Source organism: Heptranchias perlo, chromosome 23 (genome assembly GCF_035084215.1).
Source record: "Heptranchias perlo isolate sHepPer1 chromosome 23, sHepPer1.hap1, whole genome shotgun sequence".
NCBI lineage: Eukaryota > Metazoa > Chordata > Chondrichthyes > Hexanchiformes > Hexanchidae > Heptranchias > Heptranchias perlo.
Genome location: NC_090347.1, coordinates 362592 through 382442, shown reverse-complemented (window position 1 = coordinate 382442; position 19851 = coordinate 362592). Strand labels below are relative to the sequence as shown.

At 47.0% G+C, this 19851-nt stretch overlaps 1 protein-coding gene across 3 annotated transcripts; it reads left to right on the top strand.

Annotated features, from left to right (window-relative positions):
* The first annotated feature begins 4164 nt into the window (after window positions 1–4164).
* Window positions 4165–19851, top strand: LOC137340986 (inactive rhomboid protein 2-like). 3 transcript variants are annotated; one of them, XM_068003782.1, is made up of 13 exons: window positions 4165–4278; window positions 4392–4507; window positions 5250–5453; window positions 5602–5713; window positions 9814–9888; window positions 9976–10137; window positions 10547–10650; window positions 14130–14193; window positions 14697–14791; window positions 14870–14945; window positions 15355–15455; window positions 15874–16027; window positions 18692–19851. In XM_068003782.1, exons 1-13 carry the CDS (start codon window positions 4246–4248, stop codon window positions 19109–19111), a joined length of 1716 nt encoding a protein of 571 aa, XP_067859883.1. In that variant the 5' UTR covers window positions 4165–4245; the 3' UTR covers window positions 19112–19851. The 3 variants fall into 3 exon arrangements, with proteins under 3 accessions (XP_067859883.1, XP_067859882.1, XP_067859881.1); XM_068003781.1 differs by having other exon boundaries at window positions 5253–5453; window positions 14697–14945; XM_068003780.1 differs by having other exon boundaries at window positions 14697–14945.

Below are 19851 nucleotides of genomic sequence, written 5' to 3'. Positions count from 1 at the left end.
TAGCCAAGCTGTTCCAGTACAGCTACAACACTGGCATCTACCCGACAATGTGGAAAATTGCCCAGGTATGTCCTGTCCACAAAAAGTAGGACAAATCCAATCCGGCCAATTACCGCCCCATCAGTCTACTCTCAATCATCAGCAAAGTGATGGAAGGTGTCGTCGACAGTGCTATCAAGCGGCACTTACTCACCAATAACCTGCTCACCGATGCTCAGTTTGGGTTCCGCCAGGACCACTCGGCTCCAGACCTCATTACAGCCTTGGTCCAAACATGGACAAAAGAGCTGAATTCCAGAGGTGAGGTGAGAGTGACTGCCCTTGACATCAAGGCAGCATTTGACCGAGTGTGGCACCAAGGAGCCCTAGTAAAATTGAAGTCCGTGGGAATCAGGGGGAAAACTCTCCAGTGGCTGGAGTCATACCTAGCACAAAGGAAGATGGTAGTGGTTGTTGGAGGCCAATCATCTCAGCCCCAGGGCATTGCTGCAGGAGTTCCTCAGGGCAGTGTCCTCGGCCCAACCATCTTCAGCTGCTTCATCAATGACCTTCCCTCCATCATAAGGTCAGAAATGGGGATGTTCGCTGATGACTGCACAGTGTTCAGTTCCATTCGCAACCCCTCAGATAATGAAGCAGTCCGAGCCCGCATGCAGCAAGACCTGGACAACATCCAGGCTTGGGCTCATAAGTGGCAAGTAACATTCGCGCCAGATAAGTGCCAGGCAATGACCATCTCCAACAAGAGAAAGGCTAACTACCTCCCCTTGACATTCAACGGCATTACCATCGCTGAATCCCCCACCATCAACATCCTGGGGGTCACCATTGACCAGAAACTGAACTGGACCAGCCATATAAATACTGTGGCTACGAGAGCAGGTCAGAGGCTGGGTGTTCTGCGGCGAGTGACTCACCTCCTGACTCCCCAAAGCCTTTCCACCATCTACAAGGCACAAGTCAGGAGTGTGATGGAATACTCTCCACTTGCCTGGATGAGTGCAGCTCCAACAACACTCAAGAAGCTCGACACCATCCAAGATAAAGCAGCCCGCTTGATTGGCACCCCATCCATCACCCTAAACATTCACTCCCTTCACCACCGGCGCACTGTGGCTGCAGTGTGCACCATCCACAGGATGCACTGCAGCAACTCGCCAAGGCTTCTTCGACAGCACCTCCCAAACCCACGACCTCTACCACCTAGAAGGACAAGAGCAGCAGGCACATGGGAACAACACCACCTGCACGTTCCCCTCCAAGTCACACACCATCCCGACTTGGAAATATATCGCCGTTCCTTCATCGTCGCTGGGTCAAAATCCTGGAACTCCCTTCCTAACAGCACTGTGGGAGAACCTTCACCACACGGACTGCAGCGGTTCAAGAAGGCGGCTCACCACCACCTTCTCGAGGGCAATTAGGGATGGGCAATAAATGCCGGCCTTGCCAGCGACGCCCACATCCCGTGAACGAATAAAAAAAAAGTTGACTGAATTTTTCGAGGAGATGACATGAAGGATCGATGAGGGTAGTGCAATTGATGTAGTCTACATGGATTCTAGCAAGGCTTTTGACAAGGTTCCACATGGCAGATTGATCAAAAAAGTAAAGGCCCATGGGATCCAAGAGAATGTGACAAATTGGATCCAAAATTAACTCAGTGGCAGGAAGCAAAGGGTAATGGTCGACGGGTGTTTTTGTGACTGGAAGGCTGTTTCCAGTGGGGTGCCGCAGGGCTCGGTACTGGGTCCTTTGCTTTTTGTGGTATACATTAACGATTTGGACTTAAACTTAGGGGGCATGATTAAGAAATTTGCGGATGACACAAAGATAGGCCGTGTGGTTGATAGTGAGGAGGAAAGCTGTAGAGTGTAGGAAGATATCAATGGACTGGTCAAATGAGCAGAAAAGTGGCAAATGGAATTCAATCCGGAGAAGTGTGAGGGAATGCATTTGGAGACAGCAAACAAGGCAAGGGAATACACAATAAATGGGAGGATACTGAGAGGTGTAGACGAAGTGAGGGACCTTGGAGTGCATGTCCACAGATCCCTGAAGGTAGCAGGACAGGTGGTTAAGAAGGCATATGGAATGCTTTCCTTTATTAGCTGAGGCATAGAATATGAAAGCAGGGATGTTATGCTGGAACTGTATAAAACACTAGTTAGGCCACAGTTTTGCGTACAGTTCTGGTCACCACATTACAGGAAGGATGTGATTGCACTAGAGAGGGTGCAGAGGAGATTTACAAGGATGTTGCCAGGACTGGAGAATTTTAGCTATGATGACAGATTGGATAGGCTGGGGTTGTTTTCCTTGGAACAGAGGAGGCTGAGGGGTGATATGATTGAGGTGTACAAAATTGAGGGGCCTAGATAGAGTGGATAGGGAGGAGCTATTTCTCTTAGCGGCGGGGTCAATAACCAGGAGGCATAGATTGAAAGTGATTGGTAGAGGGATTAGAGCGGAAATGAGGCAACATTTTTTTCACCCAGAGGGTGGTGGGGGTCTGGAACTCACTGCCTGAGTTTAAAAAATCCCTGATGTGCACCTGAAGAGCCGTGACCTGCAGGACTAAGGACCAAATGTGGGAAAGTGGGATTAGGCTGGGTGGCTCGTTTCTCAGCCACGCGGACACGATGGGCCGAATGGCCTCCTCCTGTGCCGTAAATTTTCTATGATTCGTAATCCCACTTTCCAGCCCTTCGTCCGTGGCCCTGTGGGTTTCGGCACTTCAGGAGCACATCCAGGTACATTTTAAATGAGTTGAGGGTTTCTGCCTCTCCCACCCTCTCAGGCAGTGAGTTCCAGACTCCCACCACCCTCTGGGTGAAAAAAGTTTTCCTCAGCTCCCCTCTAATCCTTCTACCAATCACTTTAAATCTATGCCCCCCAGTTATTGACCACTCTGCTAAGGAAAATAGGTCCTTCCTATCCACTCTATCTCGGCCCCTCATAATTTTATACACCTCAATTAAATCTCCCCTCAACCTCCTCTGTTCCAAAGAGAACAACCCCAGCCTATCCAATCGTTCCTCACAGCTAAAATTCTCCAGTCCTGGCAACATCCTTGTAACTCTCCTCTGTATGTTCTCTCGTACAATTACATCCTTCCTGTAATGTGGTGACCAGAATGGTACACAGTACTCAAGCTGTGGCCTAACTAGTGTTTTATACAGTTCTAGCATAACCTCCCCGCTCTTATATTCTATGCCTCGGCTAATAAAGGAAAGTATCCCGTATGCCTTCTTAACCACCTCATGTACCTGTCCTGCTACCTTCAGGAATCTGTGGACATGCACAGCCATTGTCTTTGGTCCTCGCCACCGACTCCATCCCTCTCCCTGGCCACTGTCTGAGGCTGAACCAGACCGTTCGCAACCTTGACGTCTTATTTGATCCTGAGATGAGCTTCCGACCACATATCTGCTCCATCACCAAGACCGCCTACTTCCATCTCCGTAATATCGCCCGTCTCTGCCCCGCCTCAACTCATCTGGAGCTGAAACCCTCATCCGTGCCTTTGTTACCTCTAGACTCAACTATTCCAATGCTCTCCTGACCGACCTCCCATCTTCCACCCTCCATAAACTTGACCTCATCCAAGACTATACTGCCCGTATCCTAACTCACACCAAGTCCCATTCACCCATCACCCCCTGTGCTCGCTGACCTACATCGGCTCCCGGTCCGGGAACGCCTCGATTTTAAAATTCTCATCCTGCGTTCAAATCCCTCCATGGCCTCGCCCCTCCCTATCTCTGTAACCTCCTCCAGCCCTACAACCCTCTGAGATCTCTACAGCTCCTCCAATTCTGGCCTCTTGCACATCCCTGATTTTCATCACTCCACCATTGGCGGCCGTGCCTTCAACAGCCTGGGCCCCAAGCTCTGGAATTCCCTCCCTAAACCTCTCCGCCTCTCCACCTCTCTCTCCTCCTTTAAGATGCTCCCTAAAACCTACCTCTTTGACCAAGCTTTTGGTCACCTGTCCTAATATCTCCTTATGTGGCTCGGTGTCAAATTTTGTTTGATAATCACTCCTGTGAAGCGCCTTGGGACATTTTACTATGTTAAAGGCACTGTATAAATGCAAGTTGTTGTGCACTTGTCTCATCTCATGATGTCCTCTAACCTGTTCCTGATTTCCATCTCAGGGCCGCCCTGTTCTGGAAAGTTCTCTACCCAGAAGAGTCAAAAGAAGCTTTGCATATCCTAGTTACTTTGAGGATGACACTGTAGATGGTGCAGACACTCTGGACTCCTCATTTTTTAGTAAGGCAAGAATGTTTCTGAAATATTCCCGTACTTTTGGCAGGGAAAAGAATGAGATGTGAGCTGCTGATGTTGCGAGTAACTCATTGCTGGTTTGATTCTGCTGCCCACAGATGGATGTCCCAGATGAGACGTACTCGATGCCGGATGAGGTGTTTGAATCTCCGCCACTGTCGGCCTCCTGTCCAATGCGCGATCTCCAGTTTGTTGAAAGGCTCCAATCATCACCGTACATAAAAAGCTTTGTTTAACCGGAAGTTTCCGCTGTTGAATTTTGGATGTGTTGGTGGTGTTGAATAAAGAAAGGGACACGGACGATATTGGCCAGACAGGACAGACTGCCCTGAGGCGGCAATAAGAATCAGCTACATTGTGTGGGACTGGACTCTCACGTAGGTCAGATTAGGCAAGAGTATCAGCTTCTCTCCCCTGAAGGACACCAGTCATTCAGTTGGGTTTTTACAAAAAACCTGCAGTTTTCACGATGTTCCTGGTGCCAGCCCACTAATTCCCAGATTTATTGAACCTCGGGGAGGCTCATCCAGAATCACAAGGCCATCAAATCCTCACTGTAATAACAGCATTAATGAGAGATTGGGTCATGCAGCAGGTTCAAGTTTCCATCTCTGTATCTGACCCGAGCTGTACCTTAAGTGAGTGTTTGATGGGACAGCGTAGATTCAATCGTGGCTTTCAAAAAGGAATTGGATAAATAGTTGAAGGGAAAAAACTTGCAGGGTTACGGGGGGGGGAAAGCAAGGGAGTGGGACTAGCTGGATTGCTCTTACAAAGAGCTGCCACGGGCTCAAAGGGCCAAATGGACTCCATCTGTGCTGTAACCATTCCATGATTCAATTAATCTGGTGTTGTGTGAGTGTATTGATCTGGGGCCGCCTTCCTTATTTACAAAATGTTTTAGAAAATGTTGGCAACTAGAGTTCTTTTACTTCTAATGCATTTTGTGCTTTCAGCAGCGATGTTCCGACACTGGCCTCAACCTATGCTCTGGGGCCCAAACGGGGGAGACGCATCGTGTCGCAAGTAAAACACTTCGCTTTTGACAAGAGGAGGCGGCAATATGGAGTGGGGGTGGTCGGGAAATGGCTGAACCGTCGCTACCACCGGGCGCTGAGCAACAGTGTCCAGACCAAACTACAGGACCTCAACAACCACAGGTGTCAAACGGGGCGGGGGCTCTGTCTGTCTGGCGCTCTGTCTGTCTGGCGCTCTGTCTGTCTGGCGCTCTGTCTGTCTGGCGCTCTGTCTGTCTGGCGCTCTGTCTGGCTGTGTTTTGTGATGTTTAATGGCTCTTTCATTTTCTAGACCTTATTTCACCTACTGGGTCACGTTTGTTCATATTTTGATCAGCTTGCTGGCGATTGGTGCGTATGGAATCGCGCCAGTGGGATTTGCTCAACATAGGAAAACTCAGCTAGTAAGTATGTTCCCCTTTTCACAGAATCTACAGCACAGAAACAGGCCATTCGGCCCAACAGGTCCATGCCAGTGTTTATGCTCTACACGAGCCTCCTCCCTCCCTACTTCATCTCACCCTATCAGCATATCCTTCTATTCCTTTCTCCCTCATGTGTTTATCTAACTTCCCCTGAAATGCATCTATGTTATTCACCTCAACTACTCCTTGTGGGAGCGAGTTTCACATTCTCACCACTCTCTGGGTAAAGAAATTTCTCCTGAATTCCCTAGAACATAAGAAATAGGAGCAGGAATAGGCCATTCGGCCCCTCGAGCCTGCTCCGCCATTCAATAAGATCATGGCTGATCTTCGACCTACCCCTACCCCTACATCCGTTGATTCCCCGAGAGTCCAAAAATCTATCGATCTCAGCCTTGAATATACTCAATGACTCGGCATCCACAGCCCTCTGGAGTAGAGAATTCCAAAGATTCACAACCCTCTGAGCATAAAAACATAAGATTTATTAGTGACGATCTACTATTTACGGCCCCGAGTTCTGGTCTCCCCCACAAGTGGAAACACCTTCTCCACGTCCACCCTACCAAACCCTGTCTTAATCTTAAAGGCCTCTATCACATCACCCCTCAGCCTTCTCTTTTCCAGAGAAAAGAGCCCCAGCCTATTCAATCTTTCCTGATGGGTATGACCCCTCAGTCCTGGTATCTTTCTAGTAAATCTTTTTTGCACCTTTGCCAGTGCCTCTCTATCCTTTTCATAATATGGAGACCAGAACTGTTTACAGTGCTCCAAGTGTGGTTTAACCAAGGTTCTATGCAAGTTTAACATAACTTTCCTGCTTTTCAATTCTATCCCTCTAGAAATTAACCCCAATGCTTGGTTTGCTTTTTTATGGCCTTATTAACCTGCGTCGCTATTTTTAGTGATTAGTGTATCTGTCCCCCCAGATCCCTCTGCTCCTCGACCCCATTCAGACTCTTATTTTCCAAGCAGTGTGTGGCCTCCTCATTCCTCCTACTGAAATGTAACACCTCCACATTTATCTATGTTGAAATTCATTTGCCAATTGCACGCCCATTCTGCAAGTTTTATCAATGTCTTCCTGTATTTTGTCACATTCCTTCTCTGTATTAACTGTACCCCTCCCCCCCCCCCCCCCCCCCAATTTGGTGTCGTCCCCAAATTTTGAAATTGTACTTCCGATTCCGGAGTCTAAATCGTTGATGGTCCCAGCACTGATCCCTGTGGAACACCACTTCCCACCTTTTGCCAGTCTGAGTAGCTATCTTTAACCCCCACTCTCTGTTTTCTGTTTTGTAGCCAGCTTGCTATCCATTCTGCTACCTGTCCCCTGACTCCACATGCTCTGATCTTAGTCATGAGTCTACAATGTGGCATGTTATCGAAGGCTTTTTGAAAATTCAAATATATTACATCAACTGCATTGCTCTTGTCTAACCCTCTGTTACTTCTTCAGAGAATTCAATAAGATTGGTCAAGCATGAACTTCCTTTTTGAAATCTGTGCTGACTATTCTTTATTATATTATTTTTGACTATTCTTTACTATATACTCTGAGTAATCTGCCACCCAAGGAGTGGAGTCAAAGTGTTGGGGATGTTCAGTGTGAAACAGATTTCTCTTACAGCGTCCTAAGACCATAAGAGATAGGAGCAGGAGTAGGCCATTCGGCCCCTCGAGCCTGCTCCGCCATTTAATGAGATCATGGCTGATCTGATTTTTACCTCAACTCCACTTTCCCGCCCTTTCCCCATATCCTTTGACTCCCTTGCTGAGCAAAAATTAGTCTAACTCAGCCTTGAATGTATTCAATGACTCAGCCTCCACAGCTTTTTGGGGTAAAGAATTCCAAAGATTCACGACCCTCTGGGAGAAGAAATTCCTCCTCATTTCCATCTTAAACGGGCAACCCCTAATTCTGAGACTGTGGCCCCCAGTTTTAGATTCCCCCATGAGGGGTAACATCCTCTCAGCATCTACCCTATCGAGTCCCCTCAGAATCTTGTATGTTTCAATAAGATCTCAATTTCAATAAGAGAATTAGAGAAGTAGAAGGATGTCCTTCAATTAGAGAATTAGGATAATGGTTGGTTAGGAATGGCTTTCAATAGGAGAGTTGGGATACCAGAGGAATGGGCTTCAATGGGAGTGTTAGGTACTGGAGGGATGGGCTTTGTTGGTAGGGTTAGGTACTGGAGGGATGGGCTTCGATGGGAGGGTTAGGTACTGGAGGGATGGGCTTCGATGGGAGGGTTAGGTACTGGAGGGATGGGCTTCGATGGGAGGGTTAGGTACTGGAGGGATGGGCTTCGATGGGAGGGTTAGGTACTGGAGGGATGGACTTCGATGGGAGGGTTAGGTACTGGAGGGATGGGCTTCGATGGGAGGATTAGGTACTGGAGGGATGGGCTTCGATGGGAGGGTTAGGTACTGGAGGGATGGACTTCGATGGGAGGGTTAGGTACTGGAGGGATGGGCTTGGATGGGAGGGTTAGGTACTGGAGGGATGGGCTTGGATGGGAGGGTTAGGTACTGGAGGGATGGGCTTGGATGGGAGGATTAGGTACTGGAGGGATGGACTTCGATGGGAGGGTTAGGTACTGGAGGGATGGACTTCGATGGGAGGGTTAGGTACTGGAGGGATGGGCTTGGATGGGAGGATTAGGTACTGGAGGGATGGACTTCGATGGGAGGGTTAGGTACTGGAGGGATGGGCTTGGATGGGAGGGTTAGGTACTGGAGGGATGGGCTTGGATGGGAGGATTAGGTACTGGAGGGATGGGCTTGGATGGGAGGATTAGGTACTGGAGGGATGGGCTTGGATGGGAGGATTAGGTACTGGAGGGATGGACTTCGATGGGAGGGTTAGGTACTGGAGGGATGGGCTTGGATGGGAGGATTAGGTACTGGAGGGATGGACTTCGATGGGAGGGTTAGGTACTGGAGGGATGGGCTTGGATGGGAGGATTAGGTACTGGAGGGATGGGCTTGGATGGGAGGGTTAGGTACTGGAGGGATGGACTTCGATGGGAGGGTTAGGTACTGGAGGGATGGGCTTGGATGGGAGGGTTAGGTACTGGAGGGATGGGCTTGGATGGGAGGATTAGGTACTGGAGGGATGGGCTTGGATGGGAGGATTAGGTACTGGAGGGATGGGCTTGGATGGGAGGATTAGGTACTGGAGGGATGGGCTTGGATGGGAGGGTTAGGTACTGGAGGGATGGGCTTGGATGGGAGGGTTAGGTACTGGAGGGATGGACTTCGATGGGAGGGTTAGGTACTGGAGGGATGGGCTTCGATGGGAGGGTTAGGTACTGGAGGGATGGACTTCGATGCAATAGTTAGACTTTTGGGGAGAGGAGCTTTGATGGCTACTCTAGTACCTTAACCTCCCTGTTGAAGCCCATTCTTCTAGCATCCTAACTATCCAATCAAAACGCATTCCTACTGACCCCTTTGGTACCCTAATTCTCCAAATGAAGCCCGGGCTCCCTACTGCCCCTGGACCCTGTCCTTATAGCACAAGCCTGCTGATTGCATAGTGAAGTGAGACCATTAAACTGAGGAAGGTTTGATTAAGAGTTTAATGTGATAAGGTGTCTCTATGTAAGTACCCTGGGGGGATGCAGTTGTCCTTGAAGCTGTGGGTCACTCATGGTCTGTCCAAGGGGAGATGAGGTTCTGTCCTTATCCATGGCTGGTACAGACTGCAATATTTGAGGAGGGGAAGAGACTTGCCCACTGTTTTAAGATGCTTTGTATTCTCCCCTTTACAAAAAAATTAATTGGCTGTTTTAAAAGTTATATTGAACTTGAGTTGGGAGATATACAAGTGTGGAAACTGTATTAAGACTCTCCAGTTCTGAGCTTTATATTTGGAGAACGACTGTGGGGTGAAATTGGTTGCGAATGATAAATGGTCAGCCGATTCACCATCGTCCATTTTACGATATCGCACAAAACCAATTTCTCCCCCATAACTTGGGGCTTTAGTAAACGTAAATTTGAATTAAAGGGCGGTGACAAACAGGAGAAATAATTGCAGCAAAAGTTTTGAACTAATTCTATTTTTGCAGGTGTTGAGGAATAAAGGGACATACGAGAGTGTGGAACATGTACAGCAAGAGAGCTTCTGGATAGGACCCAGCTCCGTGAGTGTTTAATGAGATGTAAAGCTGCTGCTGATCTGATTTATTACAAGGGGCAGTTAGATATTGAACACTCTCAACTATTTGCAGGATACTCTCATTCACCTTGGAGCAAAATTTTCTCCTTGCTTACGGAAGGATCAATCCATCTCCAAACTCATTCAGAAGGAGAGAGATCAGGAGCGGGACTCTGGCTGTTGTGTTCAGAATGATCAATCTGGCTGTGTGCAGACTTTGAGAGAGGATTGTTCGGTATGTTTGAGCACCTGGAGCAAGCTTGTGTCATTTACACACAAGCTGATTTGGGTCACTATGCCACTTGTATCCATGGGATTGTGAGGGGGTATCTACTGTTGAAGGGTCTTCCTTCTCTGTAACCCTAACCCTAATGTACCTGGAATGATGTGTTGTATATAACTCAAATCCATTTGATGTATGGGAACTCTTTGCGATTCCTCTTCATGCTGGTTCGTGAATGATTGATGTGTTTATGATCAAGTAAGTTTGACAAAGTATGATGTCAGAAATCCAGCTCCAGGTCTTGTTTAATACATTGCCTCCCTCATGCAACTCTCAATGTTTGGGAGTAGAACTGTCTTCCTTCGACTTACTGACTGGTTTGTTTGTTTGTTTGTTTGTTTGTTTCTATTTGCAAACACAGGAAATACTAGCTACGTTTATAAAATGGCCGGACAGTCAAGCTCCCAACATGGAGTCCACCAATCGGAGTAGATCATCCGGGGCTGTCTGTCATCAGGATCCAAGGCACGTGAAACCTGGTCTCTGATAGTTAGCATTAGTCAGTACTAGTTGGAAGTACCTCCCCAATGCCCATTTCTTCAGACACAACCTAATCTCGCTCTCTCTGGATTGACATCCATTCCCTTACTCCTTGTCTGAAGTTCTTCGCATCATGAGCACTATATAAATTATAGGATTTTACAGCACAAAGAGGCCATTTGGTTCTTGCCCTCTTTAAAACTTTTTTTTATTTTTCAAATATTTATTCAGTTCCCTCTTAAAAGCTTCCACCACTCTTTCCGATGGGGAACTCCATGTTCTATATATCGTGATAGGTGCACAGGGTAAATGGTATGATAGCGTAGAGATTATATTACTGGACTAGTAATCCAGAGAACCTCCTGCTGATTACCACCTACCGTCCTCCCTCAGCTGATGAATCAGTCCTCCTCCATGTTAAGCACCACTTGGAGGAAGCACTGAGGGGAGCAAGGGCACAAAATGGACTCTGGGTGGGGGACTTCAATGTCCATCACCAAGAGTGGCTCGGTAGCACCACTACTGACCGAGCTGGCCGAGTCCTGAAGGACATAACTGCCAGACTGGGCCTGCGGCAGGTGATGAGCGAACCAACACGAGGGAAAAACCTACTTGACCTCGTCCTCACCAATCTCCCTGTCACAGATGCATCTGTCCATGACAGTATTGGTAGGAGTGACCACCGCACAGTCCTCGTGGAGAAGAAGTCCCGTCTTCGCACTGAGGATACCATCCAACGTGTTGTGTGGCACTACCACTGTGCTAAATGGGATAGATTCAGAACAGCTTAAAACTGGGCATCCATGACGTGCTGTGGGCCATCAGCAGCAGCAGAATTGTATTCCAGCACAATCTGTAACCTCATGGCCCGGCATATTCCTCACTCTACCATTTCAACAAGCCAGGGGATCAACCCTGGCCCAATGAGGAGTGTAAAAGAGCATGCCAGGAGCAGCACCAGGCGTACCTAAAAATGAGGTGCCAACCTGGTGAAGCTACAACTCAGGACAACATGCTATAGACAGAGCTAAGCGATTCCACAACCAACGGATCAGATCAAAGCTCTGCAGTCCTGCCACATCCAGTCGTGAATGGTGGTGGACAATTAAATAACTAATGGGAGGAGGAGGCTCTGTAAACATCCCCATCCTCAATGATGGCAGAGTCCAGCACGTGAGTGCAAAAGACAAGGCTGAAGCGTTTGCAACCATCTTCAGCCAGAAGTGCCGAGTGGATAATCCATCTCCGCCTCCTCCCGATATCCCCACCATCACGGAAGCCAGTCTTCAGCTAATTCGATTCACTCCACGTGATATCAAAAAACGGCTGAGTGCATTGGATACAGCAAAGGCTATGGGCCCTGACAACATCCCGGCTGTAGTGCTGAAGACTTGTGCTCCAGAACTAGCCATGCCTCTAGCCAAACTGTTCCAGTACAACATTGGCATCTACCCGACAATGTGGAAAATTGCCCAGGTATGTCCTGTCCACAAAAAGCAGGACAAATCCAATCCGGCCAATTACCGCCCCATCAGTCTACTCTCAATCATCAGCAAAGTGATGGAAGGTGTCGTCGACAGTGCTATCAAGCGGCACTTACTCACCAATAACCTGCTCACCGATGCTCAGTTTGGGTTCCGCCAGGACCACTCGGCTCCAGACCTCATTACAGCGTTGGTCCAAACATGGACAAAAGAGCTGAATTCCAGAGGTGAGGTGAGAGTGACTGCCCTTGACATCAAGGCAGCATTTGACCGAGTGTGGCACCAAAGAGCCCTAGTAAAATTGAAGTCAGAGGGAAAATTCTCCAGTGGCTGGAGTCGTACCTAGCACAAAGGAAGATGGTAGTGGTTGTTGGAGGCCAATCATCTCAGCACCAGGAGTTCCTCAGGGCAGTGTCCTCGGCCCAACCATCTTCATCAATGACCTTCCCTCCATCATAAGGTCAGAAATGGGGATGTTCGCTGATGATTGCACAGTGTTCAGTTCCATTCGCAACCCCTCAATGAAGCAGTCCGTGCCCACATGCAGCAAGACCGAGACAACATCCAGGTTTGGGCTGATAAGTGGCAAGTAACATTCACGCAGACAAGGGCCAGGCAATGACCATAGAAAATAGGAGCAAGAGTAGGCCATTCGGCCCTTCGGGCCTGCTCCACCATTCAAAATGATCATGGCTGATTGTCTAACTCAGTACCCTGTTCCTGCTTTTTCCCCATATCCCTTGATCCCTTTAGCATTAAGAAATATATCTAACTCCTTCTTGAATACATCTAATGACTTGGCCTCCACTGCCTTCTGTGGTAGAGAATTTCACAGGTTCACCACCCTCTGACCATCTCCAACAAGAGAGAGTCCAACCACCTCCCCTTGACATTCAACGGCATTACCATCGCCGAATCCCCCACCATCAACATCCTGGGGGTTACCATTGACCAGAAACATAACTGGACCAGCCACATAAATACTGTAGCTACAAGAGCAGGTCAGAGGCTGGGTATTCTGTGGCGAGTGACTCACCTCCTGACTCCCCAAAGCCTTTCCACCATCTACAAGGCACAAGTCAGGAGTGTGATGGAATACTCTCCACTTGCTTGGATGAGTGCAGCTCCAACAACACTCAAGAAGCTTGACACCATCCAGGACAAAGCAGCCCGCTTGATTGGCACCCCATCCACCACCCTAAACATTCACTCCATTCACCACCGGCGCACCGTGGCTGCAGTGTGCACCATCCACAGGATGCACTGCAGCAACTCGCCAAGGCTTCTTCGACAGCACCTCCCAAACCCGCGACCTCTACCACCTCGAAGGACAAGAGCAGCAGGCACATGGGAACAACACCACCTGCATGTTCCCCTCCAAGTCACACACCATCCCGACTTGGAAATATATCACCATTCCTTCATCATCGCTGGGTCAAAATCCTGGAACTCCCTTCCTGACAGCACTGTGGGAGAACCTTCACCACACGGACTGCAGCAGTTCAAGAAGGCGGCTCACCACCACCTTCTCAAGGGCAATTAGGGATGGGCAATAAATGCCGGCCTCGCCAGCGACGCCCACATCCCATGAATGAATAATAAAAAAAAACATGAGTCTAAATCCCATTATGGCAGTTTGAGAATTTGAGTTCAGTTTTTTAAAAAAAAAAATCTGGAAATAAGGAGCTGGTGTCAGTAAAAGTGACCATGAAGCTGTCGGATTGTCGCAACTGGTTCACTAATGTCCTTTAGGGAAGGAAACCTGCCGTCCTTACCCGGTCTGGGCCTATTTGTGACTCCAGTTTCACACCAACGTGATTGACTCTTAACTGCCCTCTGAATTGGCCCAGCAAGATACTCAGTTACCATCTCAGGGCAACCAGGGATGGATAATAAATCTCAGTTTTGCCAACGACACCCATACCTTGAGAATGAATGAACAAACAAATTGTGTGAGACTAACTTTCCTGTCTTGTGTAGGACATGTGAGGAGCCTGCCTCTGCTGAACCACACGTCTGGGAGGATGACATCACTCAATGGCCTGTGAGTTTGCTGTGATAGTGTTCGAGAGATGGTGCCAGAATCTCTGATGCTGTTTAACCCCAAAGCACAAGGCCAAGGTTCTGTGTTTTCATTCAAGAATCCAATTTAAATGCCCTTTTAACGAGACCGGGTTCACTAAGCTAATACGCTCTCCAGGAAGGTGTCCCATATAACTTTATGTGCTCAATTAAAGGCCCGTAGATTAGGGGCCAGGTGTTAAGTTGCATGTTTCTTGTATACCTTTGGACTGAGTAGCGAAAGACCCAATCCTTTTACGCACATCTCACAAACAGATTTAGTCAGAACCCCAGCATTAATCACCTCAAAGTTTGGGCTACTTTCCAACTGGAAGCAATTCTTCTTGCATTTGTGATGGTAACAAGGAATCATAGTCACTTTGTTCACACGCAAACACATCTTCAAAAATTCAGGATTTATATGATCACTAGGATCAATCTACAGAAGGAGATTGGTTGATGGCTAAATCCATGCTTTTCATACAGATTTGCACCTACCAACCAAAGAAGAATCACACGGGGCTGAAACATCTGGATTGTGTCATCAAAGGAAGACCCTGCTGCATTGGGACAAAGGGCAGGTGGGTGACCCCCAGGGGGAGGCAGTTTCTCGTTGGTTTCCCGTTGGTTTCTCATTTCCGATCTTGTTTTTTGTGTAGATGTGAAATTACTACCAGAGAATACTGCCAGTTTAAGGATGGATATTTCCATGAGGAGGTCACCTTGTGTTCACAGGTAACATTGAAATGTAATGAACCACCTCCTATTCTCAAAGCTCAGCCCCAGGTCAGTGTATCAGACGCTGGGGATTTCAGACTAATATTCTGTCACTGCACACCATGGGTTCAATGATCAGAGGGATTCCCAGGATACAAGAATCTAAGGGATTGTGAATCCTGAGATCTGCAAGATGCACCAGAGGGATGATTACAGGGTTTATAGGATTAACATCGATGAAAGGTGCCTGAACCAGCAAGGTGGGCTTTCATTTACACTCAACAGCAGCTGACAGTATTCCATTGGGCTGTTCCTTGGAAAACATGCCACAGGAAACAATGCCACAGGGTATCTGCTAGAGCAATGACCATTCATTGAAGCTAGTTTTCTGATCTGTTCAGTGACTAATGACACATCTGTGCTGCAGGTTCACTGTCTGGATGAAGTGTGTGGGTTATTACCGTTCCTGAATCCAGATGTTCCGGATCAGTTCTACAGACTTTGGCTCTCCCTTTTCCTTCATGCTGGGTAAGAGGCAATATCCACATAATATGCATTTAAACGGCAATCGCTATTTGTCCGATGCCAAGCAATGTCCAAAGTATAAGATTTTTATGGACATTAGCTGTTAGTGAATTGTGTGTTTCTGTACATGTGCTCCATTCCTGGTGTGTAATGTAAACATTTAGAATCTCTTTTCTAAAGAATTTAACTTGATGAAACATAAATGGAACATTATATTCCATCTCATTCAGGATTTGGTTTATATGTCATGGGCTGTCTCGCTGAAAGAGGGAGGCCAGACATTGTATCCTGATAACAGATTTCACACTCTCCTCTCTCTTTGTCCTGTCTTTATCATTCCCTTTCTCCCCCTTTCTCTTTTTTCACTTTTTTTCCACACTCTCTCTCTGCCCCTCCCTCTTCCCCTCCTCCATCTCTCTAGGATTATCCACTGCCTGCTCTCCGTGATTTTCCAGATGACTATTCTCCGGGACCTGGAGAAGCTGGCGGGTTGGCTGCGTATTTCAATCATCTACATCCTAAGCGGAATTATAGGCAACTTGGCAAGTGCGATATTCCTGCCGTACAGAGCGGAGGTACATACCGGTTTGGGGGGAGAGTAAGGTGGGGGTGTTGGTTTGGGGAGGAGGTGGGGGGGGTGGTGGTGGAGAGAGGGGTGGTAGGGAGAGGGGTTGGTACTTGCAGCAAGACCGGGCATACCTATTCCCCGAGGACAGAAGTGGGAGCCCCCCACAATGAATTATACATATACATATATATATATATATATATATCAGCCCTCTGTTCCGGTTTCATCCTAGTGAATCTTTTTTGCACCTTCTCCAGTGCCTCTATATCCTTTCTATAATATGGAGACCAGAACGGTTCACAATATTCCAAGTGTGATCTAACCATGATTCTATACAAGTTTAACATAACTTTTCTGCTTTTGAATTCTATTCCTCTAGAAATTAACCCCTGTGCTTTGTTTGCTTTTTTATGGCCTTATCAACCAGCGGTCGCTACTTTTAGTGATTTGTGTATCTCTACCCCAGATCTCTTTCTTCCACTACCCAGTTTAGACTCTTATTATCCATGGAGTAAGTGCCCTCTTTATTCTTCCTACCAAAATGCACCACCTCACACTTATCTACATTGAAATTCATTTGCCAAGATTTTTGGGTCTATTTGTTAGGAAGCCAGTGATTGAACCTGATGTTCTGGATGAGCAGGAATGTGTGAGAGGGTCTTTGCTGGGGGGCTCTGACCAGGCTTGAGCTAATGGTGGGGGTGAAGGTTTGAGCATCAGAGTCCAGGGAGGAGGCAGGTGATATTTCACAGGTGGAAGCAGGCAGTGTTGGTAATGGGGTTTGAAGTTCAGCTGATGGTTGGGCTGGACATTGATGTCCCACAGTCAGAGTATCAGTGTGAGTTCAAGGAGGGGGATGGGATCAGGAGCTTGCGCACAGAGTTTGGGCACAAACAGAACTGCTTCAATCTTGCCAGCGTTGAGGTGCAAAGCACGCTGGCTGATTTGAGACTTCTCCAAGTCTGAAGTTCTGTGTTTCCAGCAGTTCAGTGAGACGGAGTGAGGTCAGCTCAATTAGTTGATTCTGCAGGTGATTCGGGCTCTGATGGGGGCAGGTACCAGGTGGTCACTGACTCGGTGGTTTCCAGCACAGACCCAGTTGTTTTCTTGCCGACCTGTGCTGACTGGCGCTTACAGTTTTAATAACATCAGATTAGTCATCTGGATTTGTTGAGCTGATGTCAATCATGTGCCTAATCATTTGCTTTTCACACGATTTCATTGTTCCTGAGCAGGATTTCAAATAAAAACAAAGACATCTGCCATGTTAAGCCCTGCCTCGCCCCCCACCTCCGGCCTGTGCTGAGTCCTGCCTGTTCTGACTTACCGACCTGTCTCTCTGTGTCGGCCAGTTCCGGATTGACCCTGTTGCCACTTTGAGAATTTTCCTTAAGGCACGAAATGAATTGGAATAATAGGAGCCAGCAATTGGCTCAATTAGTATTTAGTGTTGTATTCCTTCATTCTGTGATTCTGATGTCACCTCTGGAGACTGCCCTGGTTGGCATCGGCGATGATATTCTGTGGTGCATTATCCCTTCTCACCTCCCAAGATGGTTAACTGCACCATCCTCTGATCCATCAATGTGGTCTCTCATGGTTTCAGTCCTGCATGTCCCAGTGCAGCCAGAGCACCTCCTGCAATGCACGTTCACCTGGTATATCCCACACTTCAGCCCATGGCTCCTTCCTATTGCTCCTAATGACATTTCGAAACATGGGGTGAGCTTCATATTGATGCCAACGATACCCTCGATTCCACAAAAGTCACCCCTAATTGGTCCTGTCTCCCAATTGTAAGGAGCCTTGAGATGTTTCACTGTTACTCTGTAAATGTATAGTGTTTCAAAGATTAAGCCCCGTGGTATTAAAGGTAACCTCGTATGGAAGAGGAATAGCTGAATGGTAATTTGCATCTAATAGAAGGTTTCAATATTATCACATCATCGAATCATACAGCACCGAAGGAGGCCTTTTGGTTCATGATGTCTGAGCCGAGTTTGAGAGGGTAAGCAGTGAGAGTACTTATAATGCTTGGCACAAATGGGGGTTTAGTACTAGAAATGTAAAGGGGAGGTTAAAGCATTCACAAAGGGTTATCAGAATATGGAATACTTTAGCATTGGTGGATATTGAAGCTGAGTAAATCACCACATTTAAGAGAATTGAAATATTAAAGAAAAAAGAACATGAAAATGGAATTTAGAGTCGATGGCACAGAGATATGTATCTGGAACAGAGAGATGGTGATATCTGTCCATGATTGTGGAAGAAACCATCAACCCTTTGTAACCAGAGAATGACTTCATTCAATGGTTCTCTAAAATCTTTTCCTGCATCATTACAGCAACAATTTGCATTTATAGAGTGCTTTTAACATAGTAAAACATCCCAAGGCATTTCGGAGGAGCGTAATCTAACAAAATTTGACATTGAGTCAAAGAAGGAGACGTTAGGATGGGTGAGGTGAGTTGTAAGGAGCATCTTAAAGAAGGAGAGAGAGGCAGAGAGGTTTAGGGAGGGAATTCCAGAGCTTGGGGCCTAGGCAGCTGAAGACCCGGTCGCCAAAGATACAGCCGCCAATGGTGGGGCAAAGGAAGTTGGGGATGCGCAAGAGGCCAGAGTTGGAGGAACATACTGTAATAAAGGCTTTGTCTTTCTCCCACACTAGGTTGGACCTGCAGGCTCCCAGTTTGGTTTGCTGGCCTGTCTCTTTGTAGAATTGTTTCAGAGTTGGCCAATTCTAGAGAAGCCATGGAAAGCCTTGATGAAGCTGGTCGGAATCGTTCTTTTTCTCTTCATCTTTGGCCTGTTGCCTTGGATTGACAATATTGCACATATCTTTGGATTCATTAGTGGTCTCCTGTTGTCATTTGCCTTCTTACCATATATCACCTTTGGTCAAGGTGATAAATACAGAAAGAGAATAATGATCATTGTCTCCCTCTTGGTCTTCATTGGGCTCTCTGCCTCTCTGGTGATCTGGTTCTATGTGTATCCTATTAACTGTCACTGGTGTGAATACCTCACCTGCATCCCATTCACCAGCAAATTCTGTGAAAGGTACGACCTAGATCAAATTATACACTAAGCAAGTATTTATTGTGTGGGCTGTTGGGATAAGTGACCGTATGCTTTTACTGGAAATGGCACTGTGCGAATGTGTCGAATGTGCCATTTGTAAATTGTACTGAAGCGAGAAGCCACAGATATATTCAGGAGTTGAGAGTTCGAGCAATGAGCAAATCTTGGTGCTGTTGGAGTGAATAATTGGAAAGATGGAAATGTCAACAAGTACAGAATGAAGTAACCACACGCTGGGTTTATATGCTGAATATGTGAATAATTCCATTTACTTACCCAATCTTACTACTGCTCTGCTCCACAAATATTCCACTAAATAATGTTTACATCTGATTTATTTATCATTTCACAATCAATGAAGGTCTTTCCTCTACCAAGAGGGAGAAACTCATGTTTAAAAAAATATATGAAACACTTGCATTAACTCTTTTCTTCATCTCTCTGCCCCACCCCAGTCCCTGCAAATTTCACATCTGGACATTATAATGGAAATCTTGATGAGGAGTTTTTCAGAATCTTTTCTGATGAGCCAAAGGTTTTTCCTGCTGCAGCTGATGTTTTGCTGTTTAGGTCATTGATGTTTCAACCAATCTTTAGCAAATTGGCTGAGCTCCCTGTGTGTTGGCAGAATGTACACAGTGACCTGTCATTGAGAGGTCAGTACAAGATTGTTGGGGATTTTTTGTACTGTGTTCATTTGAACTGTGAAAAATACCCAGTGGTACAATTAAATTTTGCTTTTCCAAA